The sequence below is a fragment of the Tetrahymena thermophila genome, assembly GCF_000189635.1.
Source record: "Tetrahymena thermophila SB210 genomic scaffold scf_8254645, whole genome shotgun sequence".
In the NCBI taxonomy this organism is placed as follows: domain Eukaryota; phylum Ciliophora; class Oligohymenophorea; order Hymenostomatida; family Tetrahymenidae; genus Tetrahymena; species Tetrahymena thermophila.
In genome coordinates, this window is record NW_002476413.1 from 583,187 (window position 1) to 598,552 (window position 15,366).

Here is a 15,366-nt window from a genome sequence, read left to right on the forward strand (position 1 = left end):
AGCACGAACATAATATTTTTAATTAAATAATAATCTGAGCTAATAATTTTATATATTTATTTTTCTTATATTAATAAAATTATTACTGTAATCTAAGTATCCCCATTTATTTATTTATTTATTATTAATTGCTATTTAACTCATTTTTAATTAATTCTGATAAAAAAGATACTTTAATTTTTTTAAAATATGAATAATCATTAACACATTGAAAGAATAATTATCCGTTCTTTTACAATCAGATATTATTTTTTCCAGTTTTCACTAATTATTAGTAAAATTTAAAGAATTTTTAAAATTTTTCAGTGTTTAAATAAAAAATTGACTTTAAAAAGTTAATAAATCAAATAAAAAAAAAACCCTTTTTTTATAAAATTTTTATTAGTGAGAAAAATAATTAACTAGGAATAATTGTCATTGACAAAATTGTTATTGTTAAAAAAATACTCTTATAAACAATACATTAAATACCATTGAAATTATTAATTTGTTTTCTTTTAAACACTTATAGGTATTTTACTCTTGTTAAATTCGATCTTCTACTATACTATTAAATAATCCCTCATTATATGTTTTCATTTAAGTTAAAAGTTTAAAGATAATAAATGCTGATGATTAGTATAATAAATTTTATACATTTCTCTTTATTTAATTTATAGAATTGAAAAGAGATTATTTTGGGTTTAAAAGCCAATAAATTTTATGCTTAATCAAAAATATGTGATTTAGGATTTATAGCAGGTATTTTTATTTAATGTTTTGTGGAAAATAGATAGATGATCAAATATCCAAATTAATCTTTTTTTTAAAAGAATAAAAGGAGTGTGTGGCAATTAATAATAAATAATAAAATAATAACCTTCTATAATAAAGCTATACCTTAAATAAATAGATAGATCAAATTCTCATATAAATAAATATATTTTTAAGATTATAAAAAAGAAAATTTTTCTATTTAAAAAAAGTTTTTCTATTCTGTCAAATAATTAAATGACTACTTGAAATAAGAAGATGAATGAAACATTTAAAATTAGTGTGATTAAATAAATAAATATCTAGTAGACTTGTGAAATTTTATATTTAGATATGATAATATGTTATTAAATTAAGTCTTTCCTAATTTTTTATTGATAAGAGTTTTATAATTAAAGATTTTATATTCAAGAAGATTCTTATTAGAGATTCATAATAAATCTAATTACATAAATTTAAAGGTGGGTGGACAACCAATCATTCGTTTTTTGGATTTAATCTTCAAATTAATCTGTTTTAAATTAAATATTAATATTGGTTAACTTATATCAGAGAATATAAATATAATCTGATTTACATAAATTATTGCTTATTTTTATTGAAATAAAACACTTCTTAAATCTTATAACATCATCAAAAACAAAAAAATTTAAATTAAATAAAATATTCATAAAAAATAAGTTCTTGAACCATTATTGCAGAAGCCCTCCACGGATAGAATTCCTGAAAATTTTCTTGTTTTAAAATAAGAATTTTAATGAAAAAATGAATATTCTCAATGTTCAGAAAAAAAAAATATTTAAACTAAAATATTTACCTAAATAATAAAAAAAATGTGGTTTACTTGAAGATTAATGCTATTTTAATCATAGTCATCAATTACATATCAAATCTTAAAACTCTTTCTTGTAATTAACAAACAATGATTAAATTACAAAATGTAACATAGAGCCATTTAATTCTGTCGAAATTCAGTTGATCAATCATTCTTAAAAACAAATTATTAAAGTGGAAAATTTTCAAGACAATTAAATAGAGCTATTTGCTGAATCTCCTAACATGAGTTCATCTATTTCTAATAAAGACACAATGCTACCTGAAGTTGAGCTAACGCAGAATGATTCTGAAAATTTAGATGATTAATTTGAATAAATATTTGAAGAAGAAGAAAGTAGTTCCTTTTAGAATTCATCTCCAAAATTAAAAGAATAATCGCTATCAAATAATAGTCAATTGGATTTTGTAACTAATCATTAAAATAATAATTATTAAAATTGTATCGATGATTCGCAAAAAGTAAAATATTGTTGCAAGCAAATTAAATCTGGTTACTTAGAAGATTCTTAACAAACTAAAAATCTGATAAAAACATATTTTAGTGAAAATAAAAATCATTTTAAAAATTAAAATACTCCTTCATATAAAATCCTTCCAATAGATTATGATGATCTGCCAAGCAATAAATTTCACTTATATGGAGACATCTTTATTGAGTTAATGAATTCTAAAAAATCTTCAAACTAAGCTTAAGATTACAGTCAAGAAGTCATTCTGAAATGCAACAAATAGATTAATCCTATTTTTGAGTGGAAACACATAAGTCAAATCAAAACTAGTAAAAAAGAATTAATTTTCGATTTAAATAGCAAAACAGAAACGAACAAAGATTTCAATTCTATCATAAAAATTTTAAAAGCTCTTAATTAGCAACAAGAATTAACAAAGCTACTTATAGAAGCTGAGAGCAATTTACCTAGAATATAAAATTCTATAAAAGATAGTTTTAATTTATTGAAATAGAATTAATTGATTGAATTATTTTACTAACGCAGACAGTTGTTTCAAAGTAAATGCCAATTTTTCTTGAAAGAAATATCTGGTTAGAAGAAATACATATTTTTGAAGTTAAACTACAACGAAGATAAACTGGAAATTGAATATTCTTAAATGGGAATTTCTACAAACCTAGTTGAAATTTTATCTGGCTAGCAAATCAATTAAGTTGCATATAAAATAATGAGAGGAAATTATCCAGAGATTTTAGGAAATAAACTTAAAGAAATATGGTCTCAATAAAGTATAATCAGACTTCTTAACTTTGAACAAAATAATTATAAAGAATTAAAATTTGAAAACATCGAGTTAAATACTCTTGATGGGCTATCATTTAAAACTACTATGACAATTAAAAGGGTTTAGTTTAGGTATGATTCTATTTATGAAAACCTTCCTTTAAAAGACTAATTTGTTTATATAGAATTTAATATTAGTCCTAGAGTATTACAGCAGATAAATAAAATGAGAAAAGATATATCTGCTCCTAAATTAGAGTATATTTAATCATAGTCAAGTAGCTTATTTTAAGATTAATAGATTTTATCTCCACCTTCTATTTATGAGTAAGTAGAAGTGAAAAAATCCCAGTCTTAAACAACTATAGATTTTAACACTGAGGATTTACTTAATCAAAGATTTTGCCTGGCTGAATAGATAAAAAATGAAAATGCTTAAACCACCAAATAAGAAAATGATGAATCAGATCTAGAAAAACATAGCTAATTTATATACCAAGCAATTATGTAGTCTTTAAATAAAAATAAAAAATACATCTTAAGTTAAAAAAAATTGTAATCAAAGGCATTTAATTCTCTTAAAAATAAAAAAAGAAGGCAACTTGGGTTTATTGAAGAAAATAATAAAGATTTTTACTATGAGATGCAAACTCAATTACTATTGGATAAGTTTTATAACTATGAGGAAATCAAGGAGCTCATTAAATAATCTTATTAAATTAATAAATAAGGCTCTCCCGAACAAAAACAAACAAATAACTAGTTTTAAATTTAGAATAATTTTTTACAATGAAAAAATTGTTTGCTTGCTTGCTTAAGACTGGTAAGCTAAGCATGATTTTACTTTTAAAATTGATTAGTGATAAAAACCATATAATATTAGCTCAAAAAAAAAAGCTTAACTTAATAACATTTCAATGATAAATAAAGAATAATAATAATCACTTATTTTCTACAATCATCATAACAAATTATATTTTAATCATATATATATCATAATAAACTCTTATTTTTCTTTATATTTAAATAATTATAAAATACTGTAATTTATCCTATAGCTAAATTTAAAATATCACCAACTCTATTGGTACAGATAACAATATATATTTGGAAGAATAATATTCCTGAGTTGGTTTGTTTTTATTTATGAAAAATTATAGTATCTGAATTTATATTTTTGTAACAAATTTCTATGGTATTTATTATTTATTGGAGTTATTAAACAACATATTAAGTAATTAATTTTAACAACAATTAAAAAAATTTTATTATTTTAGTAAATGAACATATTTTAATTACTTTAGACCTGATTGAGTATGTATGTAAAAATTATTATGTCCATATTAAAAATATATCTTGTATGTTTAATGTTAGTTTTTATTTTGCCATTTAAAAATAATGTAATAATATACTTTTTAAGGTGTAAATATGTATTAAAGATACTTTATTTTTAGCTTCTAGATAATTCAATTATTTTTTTAAGCTTAACTTTTTAGATTACAATTTACAGAAGTTTATATTTATTTAGGCAATCAAAACTATTTTTGATTATATTGTTACATCCTTTATTTGCATTTAATTAAATCTATTTTCAAAATTATGAATTAATTTTGTATTTATTAAATTTTTAAGAAAGTAATTAATTATCAATTTATATTATTTTCATTAATATTTGGTCATTTATTAATTACAAACTATACTTTTATAAATAAATAAATATTTATTTATTCTTTTTTATTAGGTTGAACTTATTTATTCTTTTTTATTTAAGAAACTAATAGATTACAAATTACAGATATTTCTATTTTAATTTAAGACCTGCTTAAATATTGATAACTATTTAATATTTTAATATGGGTTGAATTATACTGACAACTATTTTAATCTATAAAGTTATGATCGTTTTTTATATAGTAAAAAAATAAGTGAGTGAGTGGCTGAGCTTTTATAATCAAAAGTAAATCTTACTATGAATATTTAATAGCCATACTTATACTTCAACTATATTATATTTGCAAAATCATAATCATCAAAAACAAAAAAATAATTTAAGTGTTTTTGTAAAAGGAAATCTTCCAAAAATTTAATTTAATAAATAGGTAACAAAAATAGTACTATTTTAATTTCGATATTAATCCAAAATCATACATTTTGTTAATGAACACTTGCAGTGCTTAAAAGAAAAAAATATGTAAGCCTAAAAAGTCATCAACCTCATAGCTCAAAAGTAAAAAATCATTGCTAACAAAAGATGATAAATTTAAGTCTACTGATAAATAGGATGCTAAAGAAGTTGAGTGGCCTTTTTAGGTTAGGTACCTTCAAAATCATGATTAAGAATTATTTAATCAAAATTAAAGTGAGGATTCTCTAAATTCTTCTTTAAAATTGCCATATTATTAATAAATTAAAACAAATTTAATTCAAAAAAATCAACAAATCACTGGATATCATAATATTTGCTCTTTTTCTTCCAAGGAAGAAGACAAATTAACTTGTTAACTTTAGTATGATTCAAATAAAATTGATAAATTAGATTTAGAGAATGAATCCCCTGTTGAGCAAGAGGAAGAAGAAGTATAAATAGAAGGCGGTGGCTCATCATAAAGTTCTTCACCTTTATTAATTTACTAATTTTAAAATGGAAAATTAGTAGAAAATGACAGGAATTTGTTAATCGAAAGTTATTAAAATTCTTAAATAAATGATGATAGAAATCTATAATAACCCTGTTAGCAATAGGAGCCTTTATTTTCTGAAAAATATTATTAAACTGATTCTTAGACAGTAGCAAAATCATTTAAAAATAAATCTAAAAAAAGTATGATCTTAGATAAACTAAAATAAATTCCTTCATACAAAATTCTTCCTATTGACTTTGATGACTTACCAATAAATGAATTTCACTTATATGGAGATATTTTTATTAGCTTGGAGAACACGAAATAACTCATTCAAAATTAAAATCACACTTAGTAAGTAGTACCTAACAATAATAAATAGATTAATGCTATTTTTTAATGGAAACACATACAAGAAATGAAAAATAGTAAGAGAGAATTAATATTCAACTTTAGCAACAAGACAGAAACTAAAAAAGATTTTAATACAATTATAAAAATTATAAAGGCTCGTAACTAAAATCGTAACTTAGGAATGCTCTTATTAGAAGCAGAAAATAGAGTAAATAATATCTAAAATTATATAAAAGAAGGATTTACTCTAATGAGATAGAATGGATTAATCGATTTATTCTTTTAGCGTAGATAGTTGTTTGAAACCAAGTGCGAATTCTTCTTGAGAGAACTTTCTGGCTAAAAGAAATATATTTATTTGAAGTCTTATTATAATGAAGATAAGCTAGAAATAGAAGATTCTTAAATGGGAATTTCAGCTAATTTTGTTGAAATTCTATCAGGTCAATAAGTAAATTAAGTTGTTTATAAAATAATGAGAGGCAATTATCCTGAAATATTTGGTAGTAAATTAAAAGAGTTATTCTCTCATTAGAGCATTATTAGGCTTCTTAATTTAGAATACAATGATTACTAAGAGTTGACATTTGAAAATATGGAATTAAATTCACTCGATGGCTTAACATTTCCAGCAACAATGACAGTTAAAAGAGTATAATTCAAATTTGATCCTGTGTTTGAGAATCTTCCTTTACAAGATAAATTTGTTTTCATAGAATTTAACATTAGTCCTAAAGTCTAATAACAATTAAACAAAATAAGAAAAGAAGCATAAACTCCTAAATTAGAAAGCTTATTTTGTGAATCTACTCCTTTATAAAAATAATTTTCTCTATAATCTAAAGACATAGAGGAGTTGAAAAAATGTTAACCCTTATCTAATAAAGAAATTTAAGGGTAAAATAATTATGAGGAATCTGAAAAAGTAAAAGAAAACCTCCTCTTAAACTTAAATTAAAAAGAGTAAAGCAGTAAATAAGCAGAGGATCTTATCAAATAAGACACATAAAAATTGAATGAATAAAAATTGAAGTTAAATGCATTTAATTCTATCAAAAACAAAAGAAGAAAACAAAGAGGAATAATAGAAGAAGATGAAAAAGATTTTTATTATGAGATGTAAACTCAAATACTCTTGGATAAATTTTATGACTACGAGGAGATCAAAGAATTGATCAAGCAATCAGATTAAATTATTGATTAAAGTTCACAATTACAATAACCAAATGATAGTTCGTGCTAAGACAAAAACTTCTTTCAAATATGAAATAAAATTTTCATTCAAAGAGTAACAAACGTAATTCAATTTAAAGCAATAAAAATCAAAATTTATTCAAAACAAATAAATAAATAATTAAAGCTAATTTATAAAAATACCACTTATCTATCATTCATTATATTAAATTAATGATGTAATTTATTTATTTCATCGTTATTTATACTAATTATAATCTAAAAAATCTATAAATTAATTAATTTTATTACTGCACAAAATCCATTATTTTTTTTCTTTGAAGACTTTTTTCCTATTCTATTTTAGTACTTTTTTTAATTGTTGCTTGAAATAATATGTTAATCTGTTTTTAGATTAAGATAGGTAGCATTATATTATTAAATTATTTATATTAAGTAAGCATATGAAAATAAATAAATAAGTAGTTTATAAGTAAGTGTATATATGTATGTATACTTTTAGTAACTTTAAATCCTCATCAAATATATTTTATGAGTAAATTTCTAGTAAAAATTAACATAAGAGTTTTTATTTGTTTGAAGAAAAATATACATTTACATATTATCTAAATTGCTTACTAACCTTAGAATACTATTTTTTCGATTTAAGCTTGCTTGGTGATGTATTATTTTAGTTAGATATTGCAATTTTAAATATTTAGAAATAATTATTAAAAATAGATTGAAATTAAAAATATTAAGTTAATTAATTTAGGTCCACTCAATTTGCAATAATTTATAGACTTTTTTTTGCTAACTATCTATATTGATTTTTAAATCTTTACAAAGATAAATTAAAAATTATGCTTCTCATTTTCTGGTACACCAAATATATCATTCTTAAAAAAGTTTCAAAGCCATTTTATTTAAAATTTAAATCAGATAAAATGATGGATAAAGTAATATTTTTAAATATATATTTTAGTGAAATTAATTTTTAAGTTTTGGAAAGCAAATTAATTAAATATGTAAATTATAAATTCAGCATAAAATATAAATATTATCTTTTTAAGTTTTTCAAAATAATTTATTCAAGAGTTATTAAATAGAAAGCTTGAGGTGAGAGATTGGTTTATTCATTTTTTAATTTAAATAGAAATATGAATAATAACTATAAATTCAAATTAAATTAAAAATACTCTTTTGATAAAGGGAAAAAAGAGGTATTAAAGTTAATTTAAAAATAATTATTTTCTAATTTATTTTATAAATAATTTCATATTTAATACTAATTGATGATTATGAAAATTTTCCTGAGAACTGCTTCAATATTTTTAAAACATTTCTTATCAATTTCTACATTTTTTAATAAATAAATTATAAATATAAAATTTTGCTCTGAGAATTGATGAACCAAAAAAAAAAATAGATTATTTTTTTCATTAATAATCTATTTTTTTTCATTATAAATATGATAAATTGCTTTATTTTTTTATCAATTTTATATTTGATTTCATTCTGATGCTCATTCATCAAAGTAAATATAGAGAAGAAATGATTCAATATTATTAAACATTTCTTATCAGTTTTTTTATTTTTGAACAAATAAATATCAAATCTAGCATTTTTTTTTGTTTTTTGAGGATAATCAACTCAAATAAATAAATAAAAATAATGATTTAAAGATTGATTTTTGATAAATGTGACAATTAATTAAGAAGATATATATAATTTTAAGAGTATTCATAAAAAATGATTAAATCATTAAAAATCGAGCTTATACAATAGATATTTGTTTGGTGTTATTTATTTATGTTTGTTTGTTTGTTTTTATAAATTATTTCAATATTTCAGTTAAAATTTTGAAAAATGTTAAATATTATATGATTAACAAATAATTTGTTAAAATAAGAAAGTAACTAAGTCAATAAATAAATAATATTTTAGCACTACAAATTTTTCTCAAAGATCAAAATTTATAATCATATTTAAATAGGTTGATATTATTTAGTATAATTAAGATCATTTAATATTTTATTTAAATCTACTAAAATCATATTCTTAATTCAAGATATTCATAGCTAGCTGTTGCGAAATATGAAAAAGCAGTCATCATGTAATTTGCTATTAAAAAATCATGTTTTTACTTTCTTTTATACATCATTTTATATTAAATAGCATCAGAAAAATTCTAAAAAGATAGAGAATTATGGCTGACAAACAATGCTTAAGAGGATATTACTCTAAGCAGTTTTAGTAAAAATGTAGATAAAGTAAAATAAAATAATTATAGATAAAACGGCTTAGTTACTGGGACTATATTCTTTAATGAGACTTCAGCATAGAAATAATTACAAAATTAGATCAATTAAAACATGGTTAAGAATTGCTAATTGAATTAGAATGCTTCGCCATCAAGCTACGTATTTTAAAAGAAATAAAATAAATTAGAAGAAGAAATCATAAAAAATGGAGTAAGAACATCAATTAGTAGTTCTGAAAATTAGCAGGATTAAGATGATACTATTAGGAATATAGTTCATAAAGTTGAAATCGACTCTGAAGGTATCATACAAGAAAAAACATATAAGCAAGTGATTGATTAGCAGATTTAAAGAGAAAATCATCTCAAGAATTTATAAAATAAATACAGATAAAATCATATTAAGGTAGAAGATAATGAAGATGAAAAAAGCTCACTTAAGTTGCTAAAGTCAGCACAATTTAATAAAATCACAGAAAGCGATAATTGCAAAACTTAAAATAAAATGTAAGTCAAAAGTAAAGCTCAATAAGATTTGCAGTTAAACTATAGTTATGTTTCCTTTGATGATAATGGAGAAAATTTTATGACCAATCAGACAGAAGAATAGAGTGAATTTAATACCAAGTAGAGTTGTAACAATAAAAATAAGTTTTCTTCGATTTCATCATCTTCTACAGGCATTTATCAGAAGAAAATAGAGGAGGTTCAATAAGAGTTAAAAGAAAAGATAAGTTTTTTGATTGCCTTAGAAGAGGAGCTGCTTGAAACAAAAACTTAGCTAAATATGCAAAAATTAGAAAATTCATCTCACAAAGAAAGAATTAACAAATTATAAAAAGACAATCATTTAATGCAAAAATAGATAACCCAAATGGGTGAAACAATAAAGAACCTTGAGAAAGCCAGCAATTCGTTAGTTAATTAAATTTTGCTGATCAAAAATAATAACGAATTTAATGTCAGCAAAGAACATTAGAGTAGTGTCAATAATTTAAATGATAGTTGTGTTAACTCTTTAGCTAATTATCAAGAATATCTAAACGATATAGTAAAAAGTAATATAAATTTAAGAATAAGTCTAGAAGAATTAAACTAAAAGTACGGTTAGCTTAAAAGTTAAATCAATTCAACAGTCTTTACTCACAGTTCTCCCGTTTCAACTAGAACTTAAAATCTTTAGCTTGAATCAACTCTCAGCACTGTAATAGATTTATTATTTTTTTAAATAATTTTGGTATTTTTATTTCTATTTTAGAATAATTATTTTGGAGCAGTAGTTTTATATTTAATAGAATAATAAATATTATATAGTGAATTATTTTAAATTTTATTAAATAATATTTATTTCCTATTATATTTCTATTTCTGAATCGAGAAATGATTATTCACAAATATTCTAACAAAATTGTGTTATTTTAACTAAAAAGAAATTTAAAAAGAAGTTTTATTTTTATATTTTTAATATTTTAAATAAAAAAAAGAATAAATACAGAAGTAGCTTTTTAAAGGATATGTAAGATAGTCTTGAATGCAGAAGAAGTGTATCACCCTCAAATATCTCTAGTAAGAGTAGAACTAGTATGAGTCCTATTCAAGGAGGAATGAATATTGAGGAATTTGAAAAAAATTTGAGCTACAGTAAGTAGCAAGCATAGTTTAGTTTGCAAGGAAGGGTTAGAGAAATAAAGGATTCGTGTGATAAGTTTGTGAATAAATATCTCAAGAATAAAAGAAGAAACTGCTCTGATGAAAAAGAAAGATAGTTTTTTGTTGAATTAGATAACGAATTTTAATTGATTAATAACAATATCTAGAAAATGGAATCTTATTTGGAGGAGGTTAAATTTGAAAATGAATCAAGAGTAAAAAATGCTAGATAATAATTTGAAACAACTTTAAAAGAAATAGAATAAATTAAGAAGATTGCTGAGGAAAGAAATAAAATATTAATAGATCAAGTTAAATAGATTGAGCAACAGAATATCAGTCTGAATAAAACAGTTGAGAATTATAAAGGTTCGTTAATGGAGAATGAGAAGGGATTAGATGAATCACGTCTTAAATTAGAGACTTATTAAAAGAGTACTGAAGATTACTAAATAATGCTAAAACAAGTTAATGAGACTTTGGCACTTAAAAATGAAGAACTAGTTTAAATGAAGGTGTATAGAGATAATCTGGAGTAAGATTTAAACTAGAAGGTTTTAAATATTAAAGAACTAAAATTAGAAAACAATGAGAACAGCTAGTTTATTAGAAAACTTCAAGAACAAATTATAGCATTATAAAAGGAGATATAAGATAAGCAGGAAGCTCTCTCTAAATCTTAGGAGTTTGCTTAGCAGCTTAGAGAAGAGACTGAACGAAAAGCGAGCTCAATTTAAAGAGACAATTACTAAATTCAAAATAAAGAGAAAGAGTTTCTTGAAAAGGAAATCAAATTTAAGGAAAGAGAAAATTAACTTCTAAATGAGTTATCTCAAAGGGATTAAATTATTTCTAATCTACAGGATTAAATAAATGAATTAAATCAATCTCACTTAATTAATAAAATAGAATCTGAAAATTAATGCCTTAAAACTGAATTAGATAACCTCAAATAAATAAAATCTGAATTCGAGAACAATTTTAACATTTTATAAACACAAATCACAGCATTAAAATCAGAAAACAAGGAATTAAAAAATGTAAATTTTTTATTACTTACAAATTAAATTTTCTTTTTAGATTTAAAAATTGACATTAATTTTTTGATTTTTATTTCAATATTAAGGATGAAGTAGAAAGAAAACTATTGCAATATGAAAAATATATTTAGCTTGAGGTAAATAATAATTCTGATATAATTTATCTTAAGTTGTCTTTTATTAAAGCAAAAGCTAGGTTTACAGTAAACTGATATTTTACTTTTGGTAGAGAAGTTGCCTTTGGCTGAACAAGAACTTCAAAATATTGTTGCCTTAAATGAAAAACTATAAAACGAGATAAGTAAATTAAAATAAGAAAAAACAGATAGTGAAAAGGGATAAAAAGATTGGAAAAGTAAATATGAAAAGAGTAATTAAGAAGTTAAACATATCCAAGAACAATTTAATCAAGAAAGAGATTTGCTGAAGGAAAATATAAAGCAGCAGGTACAAATGAATTAACAGTTATAGAAGTAGAATTAGACAATTATGAAAAACTGTGAAATCACTAAGTAAGGCTAAATTAATTTAGAGACTTAAATTAAGAATCTAACTGAAGAAAATGAGCTGCTTTCTTAAAAGTGCATTAAACTTGAAGATTGTTTACAGTTATTAGTTAAGGAAAGGGAGCTAATTAAGAAATAATAGAATGAAAATAAATTAAAAGAACTTTCATCTTCTGAACAAAATGTAATTTAGAGTATTGGCAGTGCTTCTTAAAAATAAGTTCTTTAAAAAAATCCATAAAAAAATGATAAAAAAGACTAATTAAGAATCAGCACATCAAAAGATTAAGTTAATCATGTTGAAAGATTGTAAACAAGTGTTTCACCATCTAATTCAAGAAGCTCTAAGCAATCAACGAAAGTGATTAAAAATTTAAATTAAAACTCTTCAAATGGGAGTGCAAATAATAATTTAAACTAGGCTAACAATACTAAACAAATAAACTAGCAACCTGTTAGCAGCAGCATTACCAAATAGAAACAATCCCAAAATAGTTAAATTTTATCCAATAGCATTCAAAGCTAATCTTCAGCTAAAAGTTTTATCAATACTAACAGAAGCTAATAACAATTGACATCTTCTTAACAAATTAAGTAAATGCAATAGTTTCATGCTATGCAAGGTATATAGCAGCATTAGCTTGCCTCTTTAAGCCCTATGTCTTAATAAAAATATTAATAAGCTAACAATTAATCAATTTAATCTAACTCTAGTGGTAAAAACAGTAATCTTGCCTTATAATCAATTTCGCCTAAAAATATTTTAAGAAGTCAAGAATTGAAATCAAAACAATTTACTGAAAAAGAAAATAATTCCTGTTTGTAATAGGAATAAAGTATTAAAATTTCTTAACTGATATAAAGCAATTAATTCAATAACAATAGCAACAGTTTAATTCAGTCTCTTTCTGGAAATTCGTTCACTCCTAACAATAAGAATTCAAATAATTTCAATGGACCTTAAAATTTATTAAATAGTTAACATTTTAGGTAAACTAATTAAAACAGTAACTGTGAATACGCCAAAGAAAATTCTAATAGAATTCTTAATACTAATTAATTAAGTAATTACCAATAAGATGATGAAAATTAGGAAAATTAAAAATATTTTGCTTAAGAAAATGAAAATACCTATAATGTTGAAGAGAGTGGAACTATTTACACTAATAGAATCCAAGAAAAGCCATCTTACTCACATAATGAAGACTGTAAGATAACATCAGATGAAGGATATTCAAATACTATGCATACAATAAACTTTTATGAAGACTCAAATAATTAACAATGGAAAATTAAATCTCTGAGAGATCACCCATATGAGATAGTAAAAAAGAATGATAAAAATATGAACCAAACATTTGCAGAGGCTGACTAATATGAAGATTTTGAGGAGAGAAAAGATTTTGATCCTATTTAATAACAACAATAGGAGAGGTTTGAGAGAGAGATTAATCTAAGAGAACAAGAGCAAAGAGAGCTTTTCTAAAACAAATTGAATGATTAAAAATATACCCAGCATCATCAAAATAATAATTAAATTTAGGATATTGAATAAAATTAAATTTGGAATGAGTAATAAATTAGATAAGATTTATAATAAAAAGATACGTTCGAAAATTAATCAGAAAACGACAGCTATTAATAGTAATTGCTCGAATAAGGTTAATAGTAAATAAGATAGATCCATGAAGGTTTCAGTTTTAATAACGAAATGTAACGTGGCAAATTCATGTTCTAGCAATAACTTAATAATATCAATTTTAGTGATGAAGCATTCTAAACAGAACAGTATTCTTTTAATTGATACCATGTTTCTTTATAAGTCTAAATATAGCAAGCACATATAATTCACTCAAAGCTGTCAGAATATTTAGAAATTGCAATTAATTTTCTATCAATAACTTAATAATATCAATTTTAGTGATGAAGCATTCTAAACAGAACAGTATTCTTAAATTGATAGCATGTTTCTTTATAAGTCTAAATATAGCAAGCACATATAAAGAGTTCACTTAAAGCTGTCGAATATTTAGAAAGTGCATTAACAAAATTTAATTAAATTTATATTAAAAATAATCAATTTACTCTAAATACTGCTTTATACTTACATTTATTTGTATTTAGTAATTAAAGTAAAATAAACAAAATAAATTTTTAAAATCTAAATATTTATTTTTCTATTTTTTTTAATTTTATTATAAAAATTTAAAAACTTTTTGAAAATCTGATAAAACTAATTATGTTTATTGCTATTTTTAACCATTATCATCAGTAAAAAATGAGGATATAAAAAAATTATCAAAATGAAAAACAAAAATTATTATTTAGGAATTTTGTTAGAAACAAATTTAAAATTTTATTTTTCTTTTATTTTTAATGAATTCAATAATAAAAACCATTTTCTATTTTGAAATAATTGGCATTAACTTTAGTTAAATAAAATAATATTAGCAATAAAGTAAAATTCAAAAAAGATTTATTTTAGATAAATATCAAAATCAAAGCTAGTAAAAAAAAAACAAATAAGTATTTCTAGCTTATATTACATTTAGCCATGCTAAATTATGCTGTCTAGTATATTATTTTAAAGAAATATTGTATATTTATTATTTTATTTAAGTAATCTATTTAGAAAAGCATAGCAAATGCAGTAGTTTTACCATAATAAAAAAATCTATTTATAGTATAGAAAAATACAAGCAAGCATCTAGGCAATAAGGAATAAAAAATGATATCGCTAAAATGAATGCATAAATAAAAAGAATAGAGATAAACCCTAAGCTATTTATAAAAGATAAATAAATTAACTATGTGCTAAAGATTTGCTTGATATTGGGACATCTAAATAAGAAGAAAGAGTTAATCCATATTAATCATTCTATGAATCATTGTAATTAAATTGTATTCTGACTCCAAAAGCTGAAAAGTATGTCA

The 15,366-nt window shown here is 22.1% G+C and overlaps 4 protein-coding genes across 4 annotated transcripts; all 4 read left to right on the forward strand. All coding sequences in view use genetic code 6, as the record gives it.

The window, feature by feature from the left end:
* Positions 1 to 1,518: 1,518 nt before the first annotated feature.
* On the forward strand, positions 1,519 to 3,618 carry TTHERM_00128360 (hypothetical protein; the record flags this gene model as incomplete). Its single annotated transcript, XM_001016317.1, has 1 exon — positions 1,519 to 3,618. The coding sequence occupies one exon, from the start codon at positions 1,519 to 1,521 to the stop codon at positions 3,616 to 3,618; it is 2,100 nt and encodes a 699-aa protein (XP_001016317.1).
* Positions 3,619 to 4,862: 1,244 nt separating this feature from the next.
* TTHERM_00128350 (hypothetical protein) lies at positions 4,863 to 7,067 on the forward strand (the record flags this gene model as incomplete). Its single annotated transcript, XM_001016316.2, has 1 exon — positions 4,863 to 7,067. The coding sequence occupies exon 1, from the start codon at positions 4,983 to 4,985 to the stop codon at positions 7,065 to 7,067; it is 2,085 nt and encodes a 694-aa protein (XP_001016316.1). The 5' UTR covers positions 4,863 to 4,982.
* A 2,003-nt stretch (positions 7,068 to 9,070) lies between these two features.
* Positions 9,071 to 14,236, forward strand: TTHERM_00128330 (amylo-alpha-1,6-glucosidase family protein; the record flags this gene model as incomplete). Its single annotated transcript, XM_001016314.2, has 5 exons — positions 9,071 to 9,089; positions 9,152 to 10,440; positions 10,721 to 11,926; positions 12,013 to 12,063; positions 12,113 to 14,236. 5 exons carry the CDS (start codon positions 9,071 to 9,073, stop codon positions 14,234 to 14,236), a joined length of 4,689 nt encoding a protein of 1,562 aa, XP_001016314.2.
* Positions 14,237 to 14,996: 760 nt separating this feature from the next.
* TTHERM_000128318 (hypothetical protein) lies at positions 14,997 to 15,342 on the forward strand (the record flags this gene model as incomplete). Its single annotated transcript, XM_012797697.1, has 2 exons — positions 14,997 to 15,006; positions 15,053 to 15,342. The coding sequence occupies 2 exons, from the start codon at positions 14,997 to 14,999 to the stop codon at positions 15,340 to 15,342; spliced, it is 300 nt and encodes a 99-aa protein (XP_012653151.1).
* Positions 15,343 to 15,366: the final 24 nt, after the last annotated feature.